Source organism: Bombina bombina, chromosome 1 (genome assembly GCF_027579735.1).
Source record: "Bombina bombina isolate aBomBom1 chromosome 1, aBomBom1.pri, whole genome shotgun sequence".
In the NCBI taxonomy this organism is placed as follows: domain Eukaryota; kingdom Metazoa; phylum Chordata; class Amphibia; order Anura; family Bombinatoridae; genus Bombina; species Bombina bombina.
The window spans coordinates 164,815,549-164,841,599 of record NC_069499.1 but is presented as its reverse complement, the minus strand read 5'-3'; the positions used below and the strand labels follow the sequence as shown (position 1 = coordinate 164,841,599).

The window sequence follows — 26,051 nt, the reverse complement described above, 5'->3', positions numbered from 1 at the left end:
TGTATTAACAAGGCATTTCTGTTGTGTTTTAGAAAGTTGTTTCACCCCTTAAACGTCGCTGGTCTTTCTATGGGGATTGCTTTTTCTATAGACAGCAGCGAGATCGCACTATTTTAGGAAGCCAGCAGGAGGGAGAAAGACCTACGCTATTATAAATCTCTTAACGACCAGCAACGTACCCAGTACGTTGTGGTCATTAACAGGTTAAAATTGTATGCTCTATCTGAATCAAGAAAGAAAAACTGTGGGTTTCATATCCCTTTAATGTTTTTAAAACAAATTAACAGTCAGTTCACAGTTGTTTTCCAATAGCCAAACTCTATCCACCACGTGCCTTATTTGGAGGAACCAATCAGGACTTTAATCAGCAACCAACAAAGCTAGCTACTGTCATAAAGTTGGTATAAAGTGAATTGATTTGCAGGGGTTAACAGTTAAAGCCAATTAGGGACATATATGTAGCAGGATTAGCCTTGATAAGTCAGCAGGGTGAATATCAAGTTCTGAAAATTAGAATTTACTGCATTTTTAAGCAAAAAATATATATAAAACGGGGGCAAAATAAATAATCAAAGTATTGGAAAGTTGTATCCGTTATGCCTACCTCAGTATGCAGAGACAGGGCGTTAAGTACAATATCCACACAAAGTATAGGTACAGCACAGAGTAACCGAGATTAAGGTGGAGATTGGAGTAACAACCAGTAAGTACAATAGTACTGGAAAGGATAAAATCTGGTTTAGTACAGGTAACAGACACAAGGGGTCAGGCTTGAGCGTAGCTGAGGTCACAGTCCAGGTCAGAAACAGAAAGGCAAACAATCCAGCGAGGTACAAGGAGTAAAAGCAAAGCGTAGTAAAAGTCCAGTTCTGAGATCAAAGTAAACCGCAAATCCAGCAAAATAGAGAAAAAGCAGAGTTCACAATCCAAATCCAAGTCTGTAGAAGAGAGCACAGCACACCCTGAGCAGCAACTCAAACGGGCAATGACTGCTGTAAGGGCTGGGTTTATATAGCCAGAGAATAACTGCCAATTACCCGCAGCTGCAGGCAAGTGGAGCCAAAGAACAGGAAAGCAAAAAGCCAACTAGGCAAACAAACATGCTGCAGTCAACGTACAAGGAAAGCGCATAGAAAAAGCTAAAGTTTAAAAAGCTGAGGTCTCAGGTTCAATCATTGAGTGTGACAGTGTCATTACGCATAAATAACCATTTTATATAAACTCTCAAGGTGTTTACTGTCCCTTTACTCACAGTTACTGCAGGGGACAACAGAAAGCCCTGGAATGATGACACGTTTGTAACGCGTCCGTCGCCAGTTGCGCACGCATACTCAATGGAATGTTGGCAGCGTGAAGCTGCATCCAGGTGGATTCCGAAAATGGCAGGGTGGTGAAAGAATCCACTGCAGGATTATTTCACCACCCTGCTAATTTCGGAATCCTCCAGGATGCAGCGAAGGCAAACAAAGCATTACAAAAAAAAAAGTATTTAAAAAAAAAAAAAAAAAAAAAAAAACTAACCGTCCGCAATAAGACAAAAAAAAACAAAATGTATGCTTACCTGATAAATTCATTTCTCTTGTGGTGTATCCAGTCCACGGATTCATCCATTACTTGTGGGATATTCTCCTTCCCAACAGGAAGCTGCAAGAGGATCACCCACAGCAGAGCTGTCTATATAGTTCATCCCCTAACTGCCACCTCCAGTCATTAGACCGAAGACAAGCAAGAGAAAAGAGAAACTATAGGGTGCAGTGGTGACTGTAGTTTAAAAATAAAAAACACCTGCCTTAAAATGACAGGGTGGGCCGTGGACTGGATACACCACAAGAGAAATAAATTTATCAGGTAAGCATAAATTTTGTTTTCTCTTGTAAGGTGTATCCAGTCCACGGATTCATCCATTACTTGTGGGATACCAATACCAAAGCTATAGGACACGGATGAAGGGAGGGACAAGGCAGGCGCTTAAACGGAAGGCACCACTGCCTGTAAGACCTTTCTCCCAAAAATAGCCTCCGAAGAAGCAAAAGTATCGAATTTGTAGAATTTAGAAAAAGTATGAAGCGAAGACCAAGTCGCCGCCTTACAAATCTGTTCAACAGAAGCCTCATTTTTAAAAGCCCATGTGGAAGCCACCGCTCTAGTGGAATGAGCTGTAATTCTTTCAGGAAGCTGCTGGCCAGCAGTCTCATAAAATAAGCGGATTATACTTCTTAACCAAAAGGAAAGAGAAGTTGCTGAAGCCTTTTGGCCTCTTCTCTGTCCAGAGTAAACAACAAACAATGCTGATGTTTGACGAAAATCCTTAGTAGCTTGTAAATAAAACTTTAAAGCACGAACCACGTCAAGATTATGTAATAGACGTTCCTTCTTTGAAGAAGGATTAGGACACAGTGATGGAACAACAATCTCCTGATTGATATTCTTATTAGATACCAGCTTAGGAAGAAACCCAGGTTTGGTATGCAAAACTACCTTATCTGCAAGGAAGATCAGATAAGGGGAATCACACTGTAAGGCAGATAACCCTGAAACTCTTCGAGCCGAAGAAATAGCTACCAAAAACAGAACTTTCCAAGATAAAAGCTTGATATCTATGGAATGCAGAGGTTCAAACGGAACCCCTTGAAGAACCTTAAGAACTAAATTTAAACTCCATGGCGGAGCAACAGGTTTAAACACAGGCTTGATTCTAACTAAAGCCTGACAAAAACGCCTGAACGTCTGGAACATCCACCAGACGCTTGTGCAAAAGAATAGACAGAGCAGAAATCTGTCCCTTTAAGGAACTAGCTGACAATCCCTTCTCCAATCCCTCTTGGAGAAAAGATAATATCCTGGGAATCCTGACTTTACTCCATGAGTAACCCTTGGATTCACACCAATGAAGATATTTACACCATATCTTATGATAGATTTTCCTGGTGACGGGCTTTCGAGCCTGAATTAAGGTATCAATGACTGACTCGGAGAAACCGCGTTTTGATCAAATCAAGCGTTCAATCTCCAAGCAGTCAGACGCAGAGAAATTAGATTTGGATGGTTGAAAGGACCCTGAAGTAGAAGGTCCTGTCTCAGCGGTAGAGTCCATGGTGGAAGAGATGACATGTCCACCAGATCTGCATACCAAGTCCTGCGTGGCCACGCAGGTGCTATCAAAATCACTGAAGCTCTCTCCTGCTTGATCTTGGCAATGAGACGAGGGAGCAGAGGAAACGGTGGAAACACATAAGCCAGGTTGAAGGACCAAGGCGCTGCTAGAGCATCTATCAGCGCTGCCTTGGGATCCCTGGACCTGGACCCGTAACAAGGAAGCTTGGCGTTCTGACGAGACGCCATGAGATCCAATTCTGGTTTGCCCCAACGTTGAATCAACTGTGCAAACACTTCCGGATGGAGTTCCCACTCCGCCGGATGAAAAGTCTGCCGACTTAGAAAATCGGCCTCCCAGTTCTCTACTCCTGGGATATGGATAGCTGATAGATGGTAAGAGTGAACCTCTGCCCATAGAATTATTTTTGAAACCTCCAACATTGCAAGGGAACTCCTTGTTCCCCCTTGATGGTTGATGTAGGCTACAGTCGTGATATTGTCCGACTGAAATCTGATGAACCTGACCGCAGCAAGCTGAGGCCAAGCCTGAAGAGCATTGAATATCGCTCTTAGTTCCAGAATGTTTATCGGAAGGAGTGTCTCCTCCTGAGTCCACGAGCCCTGAGCCCTCAGGGAGTTCCAGACTGCACCCCAGCCCAGAAGGCTGGCATCTGTCATTACTATAGTCTAATCTGGCCTGCGGATCTTGGACAGATGGACCTGAGATAGCCACCAGAGAAGAGAATCCCTGTTTCTTGATCCAGATTTAGTAGAGAGGACAAATCTGTGTAATCCCCATTCCACTGACTGAGCATGCAAAGTTGCAGCGGTCTGAGATGTAGGCGGGCAAACGGTACTATGTCCATTGCCGCTACTATTAAACCGATTACTTCCATAAACTGAGCCACTGAAGGACGAGAAGTGGAATAAAGAACACGGCAAGAGTCTAGAAGTTTTTACAATCTGGCCTTCGTTAGGTAAATCTTCATTTCTACCGAATCTATCAGAGTCCCTAGGAATGAAACTTTTGTTAGAGGTGATAGAGAGCTCTTTTCTTCGTTCACCTTTCACCCATGGGACCTCAGAAATGCCAGAACAATGCCCATGTGGGACCTTGCAACTTGAAAAGTCGACGCCTGTATCAGAATGTCGTCTAAGTAAGGGGCTACTGCTATACCCCGCGGCCTTAGGACCGCTAGAAGGGACCATAGAACCTTTGTAAAGATTCTTGGTGCCGCGGCCAACCCGAAGGGAAGAGCCACAAACTGGTAGTGCCTGTCTAGAAAGGCAAACCTGAGAAAACCATGATGATCTTTGTGTATTGGGATGTGAAGATAAGCATCCTTTAGGTCTACGGTAGTCATATATTGACCCTCCTGGATCATAGGAAGGATGGTTCGAATAGTCTCCATCTTGAAGGATGGAACTCTGAGAAATTTGTTTAAGATTTTGAGATCTAAGATTGGTCTGAATGTTCCCTCTTTCTTGGGAACTACAAACAGATTTGAATAGAAGCCCTGACCCTGTTCCTCCTGCGGAACTGGGTGGATCACTCCCATAATTAGAAGGTCTTGAACACAATGTAAGAATGCCTCTCTTTTTATCTGGTTTGCAGATAAAAGTGAGAGATGAAATCTCCCTTTTGGGGGAGAGGTTTTGAATTCCAGAAGATAACCCTTGGACACAATTTCCAATGCCCAGGGATCCTGGACATCTCTTGCCCAAGCCTGGGCGAAGAGAGAGAGAGTCTGCCCCCTACTAGATCCGTTTCCGGATCGGGGGCTGCTCCTTCATGCTGTCTTAGAGGCAGCAGCAGGCTTTTTGGCCTGTTTCCCCTTGTTCCAAGCCTGGTTAGGTCTCCAGACCGGCTTAGACTGGGCAAAAGTTCCCTCTTGTTTTGTGTTAGAGGAAGTTGAAGCTGCGCCACTCTTGAAGTTTCGAAAGGGCCGAAAACTAGACTGTTTGGTCGTTGATTTGTTGGACCTGTCTTGAGGAAGGGCGTGACCTTTTCCTCCAGTGATGTCAGAAATGATCTCCTTCAGTCCAGGCCCGAATAGGGTCTGTCCTTTGAAGGGAATGCTGAGAAGTTTAGACTCTGAAGTCACGTCAGCTGACCAGGATTTAAGCCATAGCGCCCTGCGCGCCTGAATAGCAAAACCTGAATTTTTAGCCGTTAGCTTGGTTAAATGAACAACGGCATCAGAAACAAATGAATTGGCTAGCTTAAGGGCCCTAAGCTTGTCAATAATATCTTCCAACAGGGTTTCAACCTGTAGAGCCTCCTCTAGGGACTCAAACCAGAAAGCCGCAGCAGCAGTGACGACTGGGGCAATGCATGCAAGAGGCTGGAGAATAAAACCTTGTTGAATAAAAATTTTCTTAAGGTAACCATCTAATTTTTTATCCATTGGATCTAGAAAAGCACAACTGTCCTCGACAGGGATAGTGGTACGCTTAGCTAGAGTAGAAACTGCTCCCTCCACCTTAGGGACCGTCTGCCATAAGTCCCGTGTAGCGGCGTCTATAGGAAACATCTTTTTAAAAACAGGAGGGGGAGAGAACGGTACACCTGGCCTATCCCATTCCTTAGTAATAATTTCAGAAAACCTTTTAGGGATTGGAAAAACATCAGTGTAAGTAGGTACTGCATAGTATTTATCCAATCTACATAATTTCTCTGAAACTACAATAGTGTCACAGTCGTCCAGAGTTGCTAAAACCTCCCTGAGCAATACGCGGAGGTGTTCAAGCTTAAATTTAAATGTAGACATATCAGAATCAGATTGAAGTATCTTCCTTGAATCAGAAAATTCACCGACAGATTGAAGCTCCCCTGCTTCAGCTTCAGTATAATGTGAGGGTGTATCAGACATAGCTACTAAAGCGTCAGAGAGCTCTGTATTTATTCTAGTCCCAGAGCTGTCTCGCTTTCCTTGCAATCCTGGCAGTTTAGATAATACCTCTGTAAGGGTATGATTCATAACTGCCGCCATGTCTTGCAAGGTATACGCAATGGGCGCGCTAGATGTACTAGGCGTCCCCTGAGCGGGATTTATAGGATCTGACACGTGGGGGTTAGACGGCATAACTCCTTGTCAATTTCTTCTGGTGATAAATTATTTATTTTTTTAAAGCCAGAATATGGTCTTTGTAATCTATAGTAAAATCAGTGCATTTGGTACACATTCTAAGAGGGGGTTCCACAATGGCTTCTATAATGAACAATGAGTTTCCTCTATGTCAGACATGTTTAAACAGACTAGTAATGAGACCAGCAAGCTTGGAAAAACACTTTAATAACTGTGAACAAGCAAAAAATAAAAATGGTACTGTGCCTTTAAGAGAAAAAAAACAATCACAGAAACTGCAAAACAGTGAAAAAAGCCGTAAATCTTACGAAATTTTTACAGTGTGTATAATAGGCTAAAAGAGCATTGCACCCACTTGCAAATGGATGATTAACCCCTTAGTTTCAAAACCGGATCAAAAAAACGATATAAACGTTTTTTATACAGTCACACCAAACTGCCACAGCAATACTGTGGCCCTACCTGCCCATACAACGACTTTGGAAGGCACAAAAACCCTTTAGAGGGGTCCTAAATGTTCAGGGGACTCCTTCAGGGAAGCTGGATGTCTCAAACTGCAAAAACTAATGCACAATTTAGGCTCGAAAATAGGCCCCTCCCAGCCTGTACTCACAGTGAGAGGGCCTTAAAAAACTATCCCTAGGCAAAATCTAGTCAGCCATGTGGAAAAAACTGGGCCCCAGAATAAAGTTTTATCACCAATATGTAATAAACGTTCATACACCTTCAAGCAAACGTTATATCTATTCATTAATGTGAGTAAATAATAAAAATATTACCCTTTACAGCAAGCATGATACCAGTCATTATTAAATCACTGTAATCAGGCTTACCTTAAATAAATCCGGTATTGTCAGCATTTTCTAGCATATTATTTCTCTAGAAAAATTTAAAACTGCACATACCTCATAGCAGGAGACCCTGCACGCTATTCCCCCAGCTGAAGTTACCCATCTCTTCAGTTATGTGTAAGAACAGCAATGGATCTTAGTTACAACCTGCTAAGATCATCAAAGACCACAGGCAGACTCTTCTTCAACTTTCTGCCTGAGGCTAAAATAGTACAACTCCGGTACCATTTGAAAATAACAAACTTTTGATTGAAGATAAACTACATTAATGCACCACATCTCTCTAGCTACTTCCCTTGTCGAGAGCTGCAAGAGAATGACTGGAGGTGGCAGTTAGGGGAGGAGCTATATAGACAGCTCTGCTGTGGGTGATCCTCTTGCAGCTTCCTGTTGGGAAGGAGAATATCCCACAAGTAATGGATGAATCCAAGGACTGGATACACCTTACAAGAGAAAAACTAACCGCCCCTATGAACTGTTAAGAAAAAAATAAACTAACCGCTCACACAAAGTATTAAGAAAAAATAAATACCCAATAAAATGATTAACCCCTAAATCGGCCAACCACAACATTGCAAACTACCTAGTACCTAAAACATCTATTAACCCCTAATCCGCCAAACCCCCACAACGCATTAAACCTAATTTATCTATTAACTCCTAAGCCGCCAACCCCCACAACGCAAAAAAATATTTTAATGACTAAGCCCCCTAACCTAACACAACACACCCTAGATTAACCCCTTAGTTACATAAAAAAAATACTACATTACAATTAAAATAACATTTTTAAAAATTACATTTTATTAATCAAAAATTACAGAAAATAAAAAAGGCTAACATTACAAAAAATAATAAACAACACTATCCAAAATAAAAAAAAGTAAACCTAATCCCTATGAAAATAAAAACGCCCCCCCCCCAAAATAAAAACACCCCCTAATCTAAGAATAAACTACCAATAGCCCTTAAAATGGCTTTTTGTAGTGCATTGCTCTAAAGAAATCAGTTTTTTTACATTAAAAATAAACAAAGTCCACCCCTAACAGTAAAACCCCCCACCCACTAAACCCCCCAAAATAAAAAAAACTAACACAAATAAACCTAAAACTACCCATTGCCCCTAAAGGGGCATTTGTATGGGCACTGCCCTTAAAAGGGCATTCAGCTCTTTTTCACTGCCCTTAAAAGGGCATTCAGCTCTTTTGCAAATTGCCCAATAAACCCTAATCTAAAAAAAAAAAAAAAAAATTAAAAAACAACCTAACACTAAAGCCCCAAATAGGTACTCAAGGTTTCAGAAGTCCGGCGGAGAAGGTCCTCTTCCAGGCGAGTCCATCATCTTCATCCATAGCGAATGCGACGCGGAGGTCCGGAGCGGTCTTCCCAGATGTACGCGGAGCAAAGGCGGCGCGGAGCGGCGGTCCGGAGAGTTCTTCCCAGATGTAGCGATCCTCGGCGGCAGCGGTCCTCGGCGAAGGCATGGAGGTTCCTCTTCATGTGATCGTCTGCCGCACACTGAAGATTGAATTCAAAGTACCCCATATTTATTGGGGTACCTTGCATTCCCTATTGGTTGAAATTTTCAAAATCAGCCAATAGGATGAAAGCTACTGAAATCTTATTGGCTTATTTGAACAGCCAATAGGATTTTAGTAGCTCTAATCCTATTGGCTGTTTTGAAAAATTTAGCCAATAGGAATGCAAGGTACCCCAAATTGATTGCTGTACCTTGCATTCAATATTCAGTATACGACGGAGATCGGATGAAGACCAGCCTGCATGCCTCCGAGGACCGCCGACGCCGCCACAGATGACCACCGCAGAGGATCTCCACATCTAGGAAGATTAGGTTTTATTAGGCAATTTGCAAAAGAGCTGAATGCCCTTTTAAGGGCAGTGAAAAAGAGCTGAATGCCCTGAGTTTATGTTTATTAGTGTTAGATTTTTTTATTTTGGGGGTTTGGTGGGTGGGTGGGATTTTACGGTTAGGGGTGACTGTTTATTTTTAATGTAAAGGAGCTGATTTCTTTAGGGCAATGCCCTACAAAATGCCCTTTTAAGGGCTATTGGTAGTCTATTCTTAGTTTAGGGGGTGTTTTTATTTGGGGGGGCTTTTTTATTTTCAAAGGGATAATTTTTAAATTTTTTTATTTTGGATAGTGTTTATTTTTTTCTGTATTTTTACTTTTTTATAGCTTGGTGGGTTACTTTTTTCGTACATAGACTGCACTCTTGGCAGGCTTATCAACTAGTCTGCAATAAATATGTTGCAGTTAAATGATTGGGGACAGTCAAATAAAATCTTTAGTTAAGATAGTAAAAACAGAATTTATGTTTACCTGATAAATTACTTTCTCCAACGGTGTGTCCGGTCCACGATATTCTCTTCCCCAACAGGAAATGGCAAAGAGCCCAGCAAAGCTGGTCACATGATCCCTCCTAGGCTCCGCCTTCCCCAGTCATTCGACCGACGTAAAGGAGGAATATTTGCATAGGAGAAATCATATGATACCGTGGTGACTGTAGTTAGAGAAAATAAATCATCAGACCTGATTAAAAAACCAGGGCGGGCCGTGGACCGGACACACCGTTGGAGAAAGTAATTTATCAGGTAAACATAAATTCTGTTTTCTCCAACATAGGTGTGTCCGGTCCACGGCGTCATCCTTACTTGTGGGAACCAATACCAAAGCTTTAGGACACGGATGATGGGAGGGAGCAAATCAGGTCACCTAGATGGAAGGCACCACGGCTTGCAAAACCTTTCTCCCAAAAATAGCCTCAGAAGAAGCAAAAGTATCAAATTTGTAAAATTTGGTAAAAGTGTGCAGTGAAGACCAAGTCGCTGCCTTACATATCTGATCAACAGAAGCCTCGTTCTTGAAGGCCCATGTGGAAGCCACAGCCCTAGTGGAATGAGCTGTGATTCTTTCAGGAGGCGGCCGTCCGGCAGTCTCATAAGCCAATCTGATGATGCTTTTAAGCCAAAAAGAGAGAGAGGTAGAAGTTGCTTTTTGACCTCTCCTTTTACCAGAATAAACAACAAACAAGGAAGATGTTTGTCTGAAATCCTTTGTAGCCTCTAAATAGAACTTTAGAGCACGAACTACATCCAAATTGTGCAACAAACGTTCCTTCTTTGAAACTGGATTCGGACACAAAGAAGGCACAACTATCTCCTGGTTAATATTTTTGTTAGAAACAACTTTCAGAAGAAAACCAGGTTTAGTACGCAAAACCACCTTATCTGCATGGAACACCAGATAAGGAGGAGAACACTGCAGAGCAGATAACTCTGAAACTCTTCTAGCAGAAGAAATTGCAACCAAAAACAAAACTTTCCAAGATAATAACTTGATATCTACGGAATGTAAGGGTTCAAACGGAACCCCTTGAAGAACTGAAAGAACTAAATTGAGACTCCAAGGAGGAGTCAAAGGTTTGTAAACAGGCTTGATTCTAACCAGAGCCTGAACAAAAGCCTGAACATCTGGCACAGCCGCCAGCTTCTTGTGAAGTAAAACAGATAAAGCAGAAATCTGTCCCTTCAAAGAACTTGCAGATAATCCTTTCTCCAAACCCTCTTGTAGAAAGGATAGAATCTTAGGAATTTTTACCCTGTTCCATGGGAATCCTTTCGATTCGCACCAACAGATATATTTTTTCCATACTTTATGGTAAATTTTTCTAGTTACAGGCTTTCTAGCCTGAATAAGAGTATCAATGACAGAATCTGAGAACCCACGCTTTGATAAAATCAAGCGTTCAATCTCCAAGCAGTCAGTTGGAGTGATGCCAGATTCGGATGTTCGAACGGACCTTGAACAAGAAGGTCCCGTCTCAAAGGTAGCTTCCATGGTGGAGCCGATGACATATTCACCAGGTCTGCATACCAAGTTCTGCGTGGCCACGCAGGAGCTATCAAGATCACCGAAGCCCTCTCCTGATTGATCCTGGCTACCAGCCTGGGAATGAGAGGAAACGGTGGGAACACATAAGCTAGGTTGAAGGTCCAGGGCGCTACTAGTGCATCTACTAGAGTCGCCTTGGGATCCCTGGATCTGGACCCATAGCAAGGAACCTTGAAGTTCTGACGAGACGCCATCAGATCCATGTCTGGAATGCCCCATAATTGAGTTATTTGGGCAAAGATTTCCGGATGGAGTTCCCACTCCCCCGGATGAAATGTCTGACGACTCAGAAAATCCGCTTCCCAATTTTCCACTCCTGGGATGTGGATTGCAGACAAGTGGCAGGAGTGAAGCTCCGCCCATTGAATTACTTTGGTCACTTCTTCCATCGCCAGGGAACTCCTTGTTCCCCCCTGATGGTTGATATATGCAACAGTCGTCATGTTGTCTGATTGAAACCTTATGAATTTGGCCTTTGCTAGTTGAGGCCAAGCCTTGAGAGCATTGAATATCGCTCTCAGTTCCAGAATGTTTATCGGGAGAAGAGATTCTTCCCGAGACCATAGACCCTGAGCTTTCAGGTGTTTCCAGACCGCGCCCCAGCCCACCAGGCTGGCGTCGGTCGTTACAATGACCCACTCTGGTCTTCTGAAGCTCATCCCTTGGGACAGGTTGTCCAGGGTCAGCCACCAACGGAGTGAATCTCTGGTCCTCTGATCTACTTGGATCGTCGGGGACAAATCTGTATAATCCCCATTCCACTGTCTGAGCATGCACAGTTGTAATGGTCTTAGATGAATTCGCGCAAAAGGAACTATGTCCATTGCCGCAACCATCAAACCTATTACTTCCATGCACTGCGCTATGGAAGGAAGAAGAACAGAATGAAGTACTTGACAAGAGCTTAGAAGTTTTGATTTTCTGGCTTCTGTCAGAAAAATCTTCATTCCAAGGAGTCTATTATTGTTCCCAAGAAGGGAACTCTTGTTGACGGGAATAGAGAACTTTTTTCAACGTTCACTTTCCACCCGTGAGATCCGAGAAAGGCTAGGACAATGTCCGTATGAGCCTTTGCTTGTGGCAGAGACAACGCTTGAATCAGTATGTCGTCCAAGTAGGGTACTACTGCAATGCCCCTTGGTCTTAGCACCGCTAGAAGGGACCCTAGTACCTTTGTGAAAATTCTTGGAGCAGTGGCTAGTCCGAATGGGAGTGCCACAAACTGGTAATGCTTGTCCAGAAAGGCGAATCTTAGGAACCGATGATGTTCCTTGTGGATAGGAATATGTAGATACGCATCCTTTAAATCCACCGTGGTCATGAATTGACCTTCCTGGATGGTAGGAAGAATTGTCCGAATGGTTTCCATCTTGAACGATGGGACCTTGAGAAATTTGTTTAGGATCTTGAGATCCAAAATTGGCCTGAATGTTCCCTCTTTTTTGGGAACTATGAACAGATTGGAGTAAAACCCCATCCCTTGTTCTCCTAATGGAACAGGATGAATCACTCATTTTTAACAGGTCTTCTACACAATGTAAGAATGCCTGTCTTTTTATTTGGTCTGAAGACAATTGAGACCTGTGGAACCTTCCCCTTGGAGGTAGTTCCTTGAATTCCAGGAGATAACCTTGAGAAACTATTTCTAGCGCCCAAGGATCCTGAACATCTCTTGCCCAAGCCTGAGCGAAGAGAGAGAGTCTGCCCCCCACCAGATCCGGTCCCGGATCGGGGGCCAGCGTCTCATGCTGTCTTAGTAGCGGTAGCGGGCTTCTTGGCCTGCTTACCCTTGTTCCAGCCTTGCATCGGTCTCCAGGCTGGCTTGGCTTGAGAAGAATTACCCTCTTGCTTAGAGGATGTAGAATTTGAGGCTGGTCCGTTTCTGCGAAAGGGACGAAAATTAGTTTTATTTTTAGCCTTAAAAGACCTATCCTGAGGAAGGGCGTGGCCCTTTCCCCCAGTGATGTCTGAAATAATCTCTTTCAAGTCAGGGCCAAACAGCGTTTTCCCCTTGAAAGGGATGTTAAGCAATCTGTTCTTGGAGGACACATCCGCTGACCAAGACTTCAGCCAAAGCGCTCTGCGCGCCACAATAGCAAAACCTGAATTTTTCGCCGCTAATCTAGCTAACTGCAAAGTGGCGTCTAAGGTAAAAGAGTTAGCCAACTTAAGTGCTTGAACTCTGTCCATAACCTCCTCATAAGAAGATGCTTGATTGAGCGACTTTTCTAGTTCCTCGAACCAGAAACACGCTGCTGTAGTGACAGGAACAATGCATGAAATTGGTTGTAGAAGGTAACCTTGCTGAACAAACATCTTTTTAAGCAAACCCTCTAATTTTTTATCCATAGGATCTTTGAAAGCACAGCTATCTTCTATAGGGATAGTGGTGCGTTTGTTTAGAGTAGAAACCGCCCCCTCGACCTTGGGGACTGTTTGCCATAAGTCCTTCCTGGGGTCGACCATAGGAAATAATTTCTTAAATATAGGGGGAGGGACAAAAGGTATGCCGGGCCTTTCCCATTCTTTATTTACAATGTCCGCCACCCGCTTGGGTATAGGAAAAGCTTCGGGGGGCACCGGGACCTCTAAGAACCTGTCCATCTTACATAATTTCTCTGGAATGACCAAATTGTCACAATCATCCAGAGTAGATAACACCTCCTTAAGCAGAGCGCGGAGATGTTCCAATTTAAATTTAAATGTAATAACGTCAGGTTCAGCTTGTTGAGAAATTTTTCCTGAATCCGAAATTTCTCCCTCAGACAAAACCTCCCTAGCCCCTTCAGACTGGTGTAAGGGCATGTCAGAACCATTATCATCAGCGTCCTCATGCTCTTCAGTATCTAAAACAGAGCAGTCGCGCTTTCGCTGATAAGTGGGCATTTTGGCTAAAATGTTTTTAATAGAATTATCCATTACAGCCGTTAATTGTTGCATAGTAAGGAGGATTGGCGCACTAGATGCACTAGGGGCCTCCTGAGTGGGCAAGACTGGTGTAGACATAGAAGGGGATGATGCAGTACCATGCTTACTCCCCTCGCTTAAGGAATCATTTTGGGCAACATTAATATCAGTGGCATCATTGTCCCTACTTTGTTTGTCACATTCATCACATATATTTAAATGGATAGGAACCTTGGCTTCCGAACATACAGAACATCGTCTATCTGATAGTTCAGACATGTTAATAGGCATAAACTTGATAACAAAGCACAAAAAACGTTTTAAAATAAAACCGTTACTGTCTCTTTAAATTTTAAACTGAACACACTTTTTTACTGAATATACGCAAAAGTATGAAGGAAATGTTCAAAATTCACCAAAATTTCACCACAGTGTCATAAAGCCTTAAAAGTATTGCACACCAAATTTGAAAGCTTTAACTCTTAAAATAACGGAACCGGAGCCGTTTTTACATTAAACCCCTATACAGTCCCTGGTATCTGCTTTGCTGAGACCCAACCAAGCCCAGAGGGGAATACGATACCAAATGACGCCTTCAATAAGCTTTTTCAGTGGATCTGAGCTCCTCACACATGCATCTGCATGCCTTGCTTCTCAAAAACAACTGCGCATTAGTGGCGCGAAAATGAGGCTCTGCCTATGACTAGAAAAGGCCCCCAGTGAAAAAGGTGTCCAATACAGTGCCTGTCCGTTTTTTTAACAAAATTGCCAAGATTAAAATAACTCTCCAAAGTTATAAACCATTAAATATGCTTATATAGTAATCGTTTTGGCCCAGAAAAATGTCTACCAGTCTTTAAAGCCCTTGTGAAGTCCTTTTATTCTTATATTGAAAATTAAGAAAATGGCTTACCGGATCCCATAGGGAAAATGACAGCTTCCAGCATTACCAAGTCTTGTTAGAAATGTGTCATACCTCAAGCAGCCAAAGTCTGCTCACTGTTTCCCCCAACTGAAGTTAATTCCTCTCAACAGTCCTGTGTGGAAACAGCCATCGATTTTAGTAACGGTTGCTAAAATCATTTTCCTCTTACAAACAGAAATCTTCATCTCTTTTCTGTTTCAGAGTAAATAGTACATACCAGCACTATTTTAAAATAACAAACTCTTGATTGAAGAATAAAAACTACATTTAAACACCAAAAAACTCTGAGCCATCTCCGTGGAGATGTTGCCTGTGCAACGGCAAAGAGAATGACTGGGGAAGGCGGAGCCTAGGAGGGATCATGTGACCAGCTTTGCTGGGCTCTTTGCCATTTCCTGTTGGGGAAGAGAATATCCCACAAGTAAGGATGACGCCGTGGACCGGACACACCTATGTTGGAGAAACAACTTTGAATAAGAGGTTCATTATTTATTTAGCCCCCTTTTCATGTAATTTAGCCCTGAAAATTGTTGATTTTCTATTTCTCAGAAACGGAAATGCACACTGCAGCTTTCATAAGGATAACCCTGCTACATACCTTTCTCTAACTGGCTTAAGCAGAGAACAACTACAAAAAAGCAGCTCATACTAACATAATAACCAGAATCTCCAGAGTTAAGCTTCGATTAGCTTCTCCAAATAGCACAAGTGATGGTGGAGATCCCAATGCTTATAATTATGCTTAATCACATTACCCTACATATAATACTGATTATTCTGGTTAGGGTTTCTTTTAATCGTACATTGTGGCTCATTCCCCTGCAGATAAGTATGCATTTCTATTAAAAAGTTGCATTAAAACATCATATGATCAACTCACCATTGAATTATTATAGGTTTGTATTAATAATAGAATTAAAAAGAAATTAGCACAGACAAAAAAAAAACCTCACCTTTCTCTTCAATTTTTGAGCATCATACCGGATTTGAGTGAATTCACGGAGACCAAAAGATCCACCTACAATCAGCAGCTAGAAGAAAAATTGAAATATTGCTACATAGGATGTATAATACAAAAACATTATTCTCACCCTTCTTGCAGTTTAGAAAACACACTTTTTGAGCTCCCTCTATTAAGTCTTTACTCAGGAGACCTCTGTGAAACTGTCCTGTGTCACTATATTATCAAATGACGCTTCGCCCATAACTACTTCTCAAAAGCTCCATTCTTCTCTCATCTTAAGGGTCTGATGATACAAACCTCTCCGCTTAGATGAGATGATATAAAATGATCCTCCAGCACCGCAAAATCCCTAGTAAAATTCTAAAAAGGCAGATGGTGCTATACTATATTTTATATACAATAGTGTATTTAGGATTGTGATTTTACAAATTCTATGTTTTGACAGTTTCTATGTTACTTTAACAAATTGGGATCATACTGTATCTTTTACAAATTGCATTGCACTTTGTATATCTTCTATTTAATTAAAACTGACAGCTTCAGTTTCCCAGAGAGCTTCATTACTTTTAATATGCCTGATAAGCAAAGATTCTTTAATTTGGAGAGAAATTATAGTGCAGACTTCACAGGTGCAGAACTTACTGTATTCTATAAGAAAAATGGTAAAACCTAGAAGTCCCAGAGAGATGAGAGATGCCTTCCATAGAAAGTAATGAGGTTCTCTGAGATACATAATTTCACAGGGGAGAGAGAAGTTAACTGAAGAACACATGGGGCTGATATAAAATCTTAGTTTGCAGCAAATACAAATTGAACTGAAATGTTTTAAACTACAATTTAACTGTTTTTTTGCCAACAGTTTAGTATATATTATTGTTCTCTCAGTTAAATAAGTGTATTGTGGACTTTGAGAAAACTTCACTTGCATACAGCTGGATAGATAATTCAGTGAGACCAGCTTCTTTAAAAAGCTTACAGAATTTCACATAAATTGTTAGCTAACTTCAGACATACCTCTGGGATCTTCCAGAGCAAAGGAACTCCCCTTTCCCTCCCACTTTCTTAAAATACAAAGTGCAATGAAATTTGTAAAATATACACAGGACTATACAAAGTAAAATAAACTTTCAACACATAATCATAAATTTGTAAAATCACTGCTGGATCTAAATCTAAATCTAAATGTATTAAAATATAAATAGAAAGTGCAATGATTAAATGTAATAATACTGAAAGGACCCAATCTGAAGTGTAAAGTAATATAAAATACAGAGCACAAAGTGTAACAAAACTCTGTCATGTAGTGCTAAATTGCACTAGGCTTGTTTCTACTTGACATACAGTAATGCAGATAACACCCCTTAGACAAGTATAGCAAAAAATGTCTGTCTAGAATCTTGTGAGAGATCTCACAGTGCTTGAGGGTCATGTCCTTTTTCTTTAAGCATTCAGTGAGTTCAGCCCCTGTGAAGTCTGCACTACAATTTCTCTCCAAGCAGAGTGATCTTATATCACTAGGTCCTAAGTCTTTATATACAACCTTACTGTTAAATTAATCCACACATTTGCATTTATTAATCCCTTACACTATATTCCCTTTTTTTTACATTTGGTCCAGTAACCTGTTGCAAATCGAAAAATGCCTATAAACCATTTATTATGAGGCTAAAACGAAAAAATCTGTAATCTAGCTATTTAAAATGCTTCAAATTGCCTAAAACACCTATTTAATCTATAGCATTTGCAGGTTACAGAATTTACTTTTTACAAATACAAAACTAGTTGAGGGATCTTACTTAAATAAATAATAAAATATATTAATTTTATTGGCAGCACCATTAAAAACAGAACATGGAAAAAAAAGTAGTCGGTATAGGTGGTAATATGAATCATCACTCTCTCTTCATATGTCATTAACCACCAACAGAGGAAACATTAAAAAACACAGAGAGGCTGTGGAGCAATTGATTGATTGTAAATAACTGTCAGCTACAGACATTCACATAACACTAAGGGTATAAGGTAAAAGGAATTTCTCTATTCAACAACAGGCATACCTAGGTGCTCAAAGGCAGCCGCAAGCGTCCAGGGTTTTACCCATCAGCCGATTTCTGACATATTCCTAATGCTTATCATACATTCATTCACACTGAAAAGTATCAGATTGTTTGTGGCATCACATCTCATATATATCAAGTATCCAAAAATGTTACTATATTATTGGCTAAAATACTTAATATGTGACTATTTCCACTCACTCAATACAAACATTACAAAATGCTCCAGAGCGCCACCCACCATCATGATAAATTAAAGTGTTTATATTCTGTGTAACCCTTTAAAAAAACATTTATTGTACAGAATTTACTTTTTGCCCATTCTAGGGAGTGTAGGAAAATAACACTTTTACACAAACGCAAAAGCTACTTAATGCCTTTCTAAAACATAGAAACCACCCAAAATACCAAAGAGCCAGCCAAATAAAGTAATTTCTCTACCATTTCTAGAGCAAACAAAAAACCCATTAGGATTATGGTGTGTTTTTTCCATGAGATTAAAAATATGGTGTTGCTTTAAAGGAACACTGAACCCAATTTTTTTTTTCTTTTGTGATTCAGATAGAGCATGAAATTTTAAGCAACTTTCTAATTTACGCCTATTATAAAATGTTCTTCATTCTCTTAGTATCTTTATTTGAAATGCAAAAATGTAAGTTTAGATGCCGGTCCATTTTTGGTGAACAACCTGGGAATAAAAAAGCGCTGTCCAGAGGCCTGAACCAAAAAATGTAAATTTAAAAAGGCATAAATGTGGATTTAAAGGCAATAATAAAAAAAATAAAAAAAAGCATGACTATTATTATTAGGAATTCTTTTTGAAACAAATTGATAAATCGTTTGTAGAATGATACCGTAATGTCTAATTCTGAACTTTCTTTATAATCATGCAATATTTTCTACTGAATGATTAATTTTGTTTTCTGAAATAGGCCCTAGAATTTCTTTAAGCTGATATGTAACTTTTTTTTCTGGCAAAAAGTATTTGACATAACCATACCTTGTTCTGAAGATGGAAATAGACTTTCCCAAAATGAACAATAAAATATCTGGCTTGTTAATTAAATTAATGAACTATAAAACTCTTCTGCTGCCATATAGAAGTGCAGACATGTGCATGCTTATGAATGACATCTGCTTTTCAGCAAAGGACACAAAAGAAAAAAATTTGATAATATAAGTAAATTTAGAAAAAAAAAATTGAAAAAAACTGTGAAAAGATTACTGGCAAAGCGTTGTATTCATGGGAGAGTTGAGATTTCTAAACCACTTCTTTGTTAAATAAACTAGTGTAAGATAGCATGGGGCAAAAAATACAGAAATTTCACACATAAAAACTGGGAAAAAAACGAAAAACAAAATTTGAAAATGGCAGTTGGAAAAGTGAAACTATATACGGTGCAAGACATTTTCAGCTTTGGGGATGCTTCTATTCTAAAGTTTTCTAATTGCAGGCTTTCCCCCCACAATCACCAGACCTTAACCACATTGAACATCTCTTGCAACATTTGAACAGGGAAAAGGCTTAACACACTACAGTACCTTGCCAAATTATTCGACTCATTGGTCAAAAATGTAAAAGAATGGCACTTCTGAGAGATCTCTCTCTTAAAAGTCATACATCAAATTGATAATTTGAAAATGTAACCACCTAGATTAGATTAAATAAAGGTGCGAGATATTGGCTAAAAATATAACCTAGAATTAATGCCGATACAAGAAACATAAAATAACTTTCTGGACCACTGAAGACTTTTTTTTTTTTATATAAAAGATTTCCCCCTTTACAACATATAACAAGTCTTTGATGTATACAGGACATGAAGTCACATGGTAGGATATAAGCTTATACTGACTGCAGTATTAATTACATGCACATTTTTAAAAGATACATTCTCAATAGCAAACATAAAAGGTTGCTTATTTAGCCAGCATTGGTAGATTCTTCATATTATCAAAGATAATTTTTGAAAAAAGTGCAGCTAGTCAACGAAATATAAAATGTTTTGATCCATGCAATTGGAAGTGCTTTTGATATTCAGCATTAAATACCTAAAGAATATACAACATAATGTAAAAAATAAATCATTCTGTGGCATACATACATTCAAGGGAAGCTAAAGTCAAATTTTGTTATAACTCATATGAAAGCACTACATTTAAACATGGCGTTTTCTTTTGGTTAAAATAAATGGTTAAAATAAATGTGAGTTAAAAGCTGTGCAAATTTAACTTGAAACTAATACAGCTGTATCAATTGTGTATTTTCTGCTAAGAATCACTGGCTGACAGGCAATAAACATTAGCAACATATACCCAATAGGCATTTTATTGGCTAACATCAGCATTTTTACCCGATAGATGCTTAAAGTTGACTTTAAACTGTACAGTTTAGTACAGTTTCTCTTAAAGTGAAGGAAATATTTGATGAATGAAAGCCGTTTTTTAAAATACTATTAAAAACAGAGGGGCACTTTCATTCATCAATGTTTACAAAGCAACCGTTTTGGTTAAAAAAAATATAAATTATGCTTACCGTGGGAGTCCACAGCCGCATTCATTACTTATGGCAAATAAGAACCTGGCCACCAAGAGAAGGGAAATACCCATCAGCCAAAGGCTTAAATACTCCTCCCACTTCCCATATCCCCCAGTCATTCAGCTGAGGAACAAGGAACAGTGGAAGAAGCATCAAGGTGAAAAGGTGCCAGAAGATGAAACAATAACAACGATTCCAAAATGGGCGGGGGGCTGTGGACTCTTTTCCACGGAAGAAAAGGAAATTATCAGGTAAGCATAATTTATGTTTTTCATCCTAAAGGGAAAGAGTCCACAGTCGCATTCATTACTTATGGGAAATTTATACCCAAGCCAGAGGACACAGAATGCCATACGGTAGGGTAAGAGGCGGATCAATGAAGGCACCTACCGAAAAAAAAAATTCCCAGAAAACAAAATCCCGTTTTGTCCGAAAACCGGGAACATTATTCGAAGAAAAAAGAAAAAACAAAAAACGACACAGGGGACGCAAAGTCACCGCAATATATGTAGTGTTTCTTTAAGAATAATTATGAACGTTAATTCAGAATGAAATGTTATTTTTATATTTTTTATGCTGGATATCAGGCAATATAGGATTATGCTTTCCATATATGAAAATGTATAATACACTTGTTCACTTCAAATTTTTTTTATCAAGGTTAAAACATAAGGTAAATTTTTGCTGAAGATTCTGTCATATATTTACTCGAGACATCGCATCATTTATTTTATTTAAACACATGTTTGGAAGAGAATAGCAATCATTGTTATTTAACATCTTTTTAAGAACAATTACTGTTCACTGGTTTTCTTTATTTTTCACAGAACATCGATATTTTGTGTCCGTATATTCTGATCAGTTTCTATACGTCATCTTGGACTTCCCCCTTTTTTCCATTTGACTAACTTGCAACAACAGAGGCGGACCTGAAATGGAACTTCCCACTTTAACATTACCCGATCGGAGATGGTTCACTTCAATAGATGTTAGCCTGTTCCGGATAGGTCGGCAATATCACATGACATAAAGCGGACCTGAAATAGAACTATCTCTCCAAAACTACTCGATTGAGGACTTTTTATTATGAACTCTTACTATTGGCTAATATAGCAAAATGTATTTTGATTGGTCAAAATTTATATTTATACCGAATCTTACAACTTTAGACTAAATTTTAACTTTGTCATTTTGACAGCGGCATATTTTGAAGTTTAACTTAATGACTTAACTTAATATATATATATATATATATATATATATATATATATATATATATATATATATAAATCAGGTTGGGTATTAATATAAATTATTTTGGATGTTTGATAACTCTGATCATCTGTGAGTCCAATTTCCTGCCTAAAACAGGAAGTTGGAACATTGACCTTCTGTATTTAAACCGGCTCCAATTGTCACAGCAAGCAAACTCTTCAACTGTTTTAACTTGTTTTAACTTCTGCTCTTGAAAAAGACGTTTATAGACGTTGAAACGCGTTGAGATAATAAATACTTTTTATCCAAGCTGGAAGATTGTGATCTTTTTTTGCTGTGAAGGCCGGAATCTCCTTTTTATGGAGTAAGTTATTACTTACTTTTATTATTACATATTTAATATATATCTCATTGGAGTTTCCACCTTACTCCCAGTTCTTGGATATCCTTTGGATTATCACCATCAGATATCAGAGCGGCACACTCCAGACCAGCGGATATCATGCAACTCATGGAGCGAGTATACTGCACCTTTATTAATTGGCTTTTATATACACCTCAAGCCTCTCTCTCTTCATTCATTAGAGAGATTAAAACTTCTAAACAGACCTGCGCCATCTACCACTACGACTTAATTTCAATCACAGTCCTTGGGGAGAGACTGTAAGAAGGCAGCGGACAAATTTAAAGGAGAGTATTAGTTCTCAGTCCATTTGTAACAGAATATTGTATTTACCATCTTGCATTATCTGTACATCTTTTGTTATATTATATGAGATACAAGCCTTGAAGACCCCACTCTCAGGGGCAACAACCCAGTCACAGCCCCTGAAAACAACAATGGGAACCCGACTAATAGGACAGAAAGACCAACTCAGGTCTTGAAGAAAACAACCAAGATCCGCTTGCTAGGCTCCCTGGACATATGTCAGGACAGAGAAAGACAGCAGCAGAAAACAAAAAAAATGACCATAGAGAAACAAATTAATCCTAAGGACCGGCGGACGCATAAACCGCTACACAGCGTGGACGAGCAGCAACCACCAATCCGTATCGCAAAGGGAAAATCCCTTACCGCAGCCAAGACCCAGCCCCAGGCCACAATAGACTGAGGATGCCTCACAAGCTAGGAAAAACTTCTGCAGCCTAAGAAGATCGAGAAAAAGATGATTATGCTAAAGGCGTAAGAGAGGAAGCACAGCCGCTACCTGAAGAAACACAAAACATCACGCTCCTACTCAACCTAGACGGTGTAGACCAACACAATACCACTATAGGTAGCAGAGCAACCGAAACTCAATATATATCTAAGTCGAGCATCCGAGCTAACAAGATGTATTTTCTGAAAAAACACTAAGTACCAACGTGACCCTTCCTTCCACAGGGAACCCCAGAGGAAAATACTGTAGGACGTGTCCCCAAGACACCTAAACCATCTACCGATGAATGCACAGGCACTGAACGCCCCAAAGAGCAGAGAGGCGGCAAACCCAAAAGGCACCCCCCTCCAGGGGAGTCTGCCACAGGCCATAGGAGAAAGGTCAGACAGACCATCCGGAGCCCAACAACAAAGGAATAAGATCTATGAGAGAAAGCCTCTCAAGCCCCCACAACACCGGTAGCAAGGCAACTAATGTGCTGAGCAAAGGTCCACAAAATGCAGAGACAAAAAAGGGAAAGGTCAAACAGGCTAGAGTCCAATCCTAGACCTAATGAGGACAATAGGGCAAATAACCCCTAAGAAGGGAAGGAACAGAAGCCCGACCTCACCACAGGTACCCAATCTGCCAACAATTCCAAGCTCCCCAAGGAGAACAATGGAACCCATCCTGACCCAACCCCTAACACCCAAGGGGATAACAGGACAAGGAGAAATAGCTAGAACTTGGACTGACAGAATCCTAGACTCTCCTCCCACACCTACGATGAGATCCGAGAAGAAAGGGTCAGAACCCGAGGTCACATGCTCGAAACCCGGACCAAAAAGCTGGCAGACTAACTCGTCGAGGAAAGGGAAGACCTCGAACAGCAAGCACAGAAGGACACAGGATATATACTGCGATAAAGCATGCATCCCGAATCCAAGAAGAAAAACCCCAGACCAGCAGTCACGAGGCACGCGATTCCGAGGGCCGAGCTCACCTCGGGTCCCGACCTCTAAGGGGCGGCAAAAACTACCAAAACACCAGTGGCAACACCGGAGAACAACAGGGTGAGCTGCAACCCAAAATCCCATCAGAGCATCAAAAGCTCCCCGAAGCAGAGGTAGGAGTAAGTAGCCACCTATACTAGCCACCCGACGGCACCTAGTCTCTAGAAGAACCACCAAGGGCAACCCAAAAGGCCAGAACCGCACACAGCAGAAAGGAACTCATCCCTCAGGCCGGGGAATGCGAAGGGACGCGGTGGAACTCCACTGGCCCATGTCTCTGGAGCAGACTGACACGGCTAGCCCAATCGCTCCTGACATCCAGACCCGAAGGTCGCGATGTAAGTGTAGTGGATAAAAACAAACAACCAAAACAAGTGAACCAGCAGGGCGCAACATGCGTCACTAACAATTAACAGTGCACACACCAACTCTGGATGAATCCGGTAACGACTTCCGTGGAAGAACTAAATCCAAGCAATCCCAGAATTCAAGTAGGAAAAAAATATAAAGTAAATAAATCCGACTCGGATAAAATAAACAAGGACAACCCGAAGGTATCCGCCCAGAAGGAACTATGTCTCCGCAGGACCTGCCAAACAGAGACCGGAACTCTCAGAAAAAGAGGCTGGGAAAGCTCATAATAGACCGACCGGAGGTAAAATTAACCCATCATCTATTCCGAAGAACCGTGCGAGAACTGAGAAGTCCCTGGACGATAAAGGAGTGGATCCCCCAACAAATCAAAAAGACGTCTTAGTAGGACACGCAGCCGCACAATCCTATAACGAAAAGAACAACATGGGGGGAACAATCACCCCCGGGGGAATATTATAGTGCCGTTCACGGTCTGAACACCCTGGATAGGCAGGCACATAACTACAAGGAAACCTCAGGATCTTGCAGACGAATCAGCGTCAATAAAATATTAAAACGAAAATGTCCTGCCATTTCCGGGGGAAACAATCTACCCTGCGCGGAGGAGACATCAAAGTCAGGGTCACCTGCGAAAGCAAAAGGAGTGTGCAATTGGGAAGGCTCCTCCTGAGGAACAGAGCCCCTGTAGGCCGATGGCTCAGCAGATCCAAGGTCCCCTGAGCCTGAGGGACCCGGCAAACTATGCAGGCACAAGAGACAAGAGTGGTAGACTTGCGACAACAGGGTCAAATGACAATCCTCGTCCGAGGACAACTCAGAATCTCAGAATCAGAATCTGATAAGACAATAGTCCCGGGATCAGAATCCTCCATGGATAAACGCCCAATAATGGAAAACAAAATAATAATAATAATAATAATAATATAAACGCCCAATATTGGAAAACAAAAAACAACGACTGGCACCTGACACACAATGGCTGGGGCACTCACCACCTCCTATGACCAGACCTCAGTGGAACAGACTCTTTCCTCTGTCGCCACTCGGTCAGGAATGCAGAAGGGGAAGAAACCCCGCCCAAGCGTAAACACGCACGGTCAGCAGATGCCCCGCAAAATCCAAAAAGCACACCACTGAAAGGCGGCAAAACTAGGCCCACATAAAAGGATACGCAAGACTACACAACAGGCACAAACCCAAAAGCCAAAGGTTTTTAGTCCTAGGCCGTACATTCACAAGCCCAGAAAAAAGCCACTATGCACCGCATAGAGTAACGCTACGTGTCTCAGCCTCAGAGCCCGTACACACATACCCAATGCAGGTTGAATCACATAAGAAACATGATAAGAGACCCCTTCCCCGTTCACCAAACCACCCTAAGGAGGAAATATCCCTTGATTCCAAGATCTGTAATGAAGGTGCCTGTAATCAAGAGGCCCATACTATACTGTCATAATAAATCACATTACAGACAATGTAATAAAATGAAACAATCTTATCGGAATCTATGCTGTGGAACAGGAACACGGCCCTTCAAGTGTGACGAATAGTGGCAGTGCCTCCGTCATGGACTCAAGAGAAAGACAGCAGGTAGCGAAGCGAAGTTCGACAATGCCAAGAGCTGAAAGGAACTGTTATAACGAGTCGGGATGGTGTGGCAGGGGAAGCTCCCACTGCATCTCTGGACTCTAACTTTCGCCCAGGCCCTCCACAAGAGGCTAATAGGATTACTCCTGTCCCATGTCGAAGGGTAGCACCCTCCATAAGAGACATATTAAAATTAAATAAAAGTATAACAAATGGAAAAAAAAAATATAAAACAAACTTCTGACACTTCTCTGCCAACCTTCTGGGACGAAAGGCAAAGAATGACTGCGGGATAGGGGAAGTGGGTGGAGTATTTAAGCCTTTGGCTGGTGGGTTTTTGCCTCCTCCTGGTGGCTAGGTTCTTATTTCCCATAAGTAAT

At 41.0% G+C, this 26,051-nt stretch overlaps 1 protein-coding gene across 1 annotated transcript in view; it reads right to left on the bottom strand.

Moving 5' to 3' along the window:
- The window catches only part of LOC128644994 (cytochrome c oxidase assembly protein COX16 homolog, mitochondrial), a 473,186-nt gene that overhangs the window by 401,665 nt on the left and 45,470 nt on the right, over positions 1 to 26,051 (bottom strand). The window contains exon 2 of the mRNA XM_053697698.1: positions 15,736 to 15,813. Within this exon, the coding sequence (XP_053553673.1) occupies positions 15,736 to 15,813 (78 nt within the window). The remainder of the gene's footprint in view (positions 1 to 15,735; positions 15,814 to 26,051) is intronic.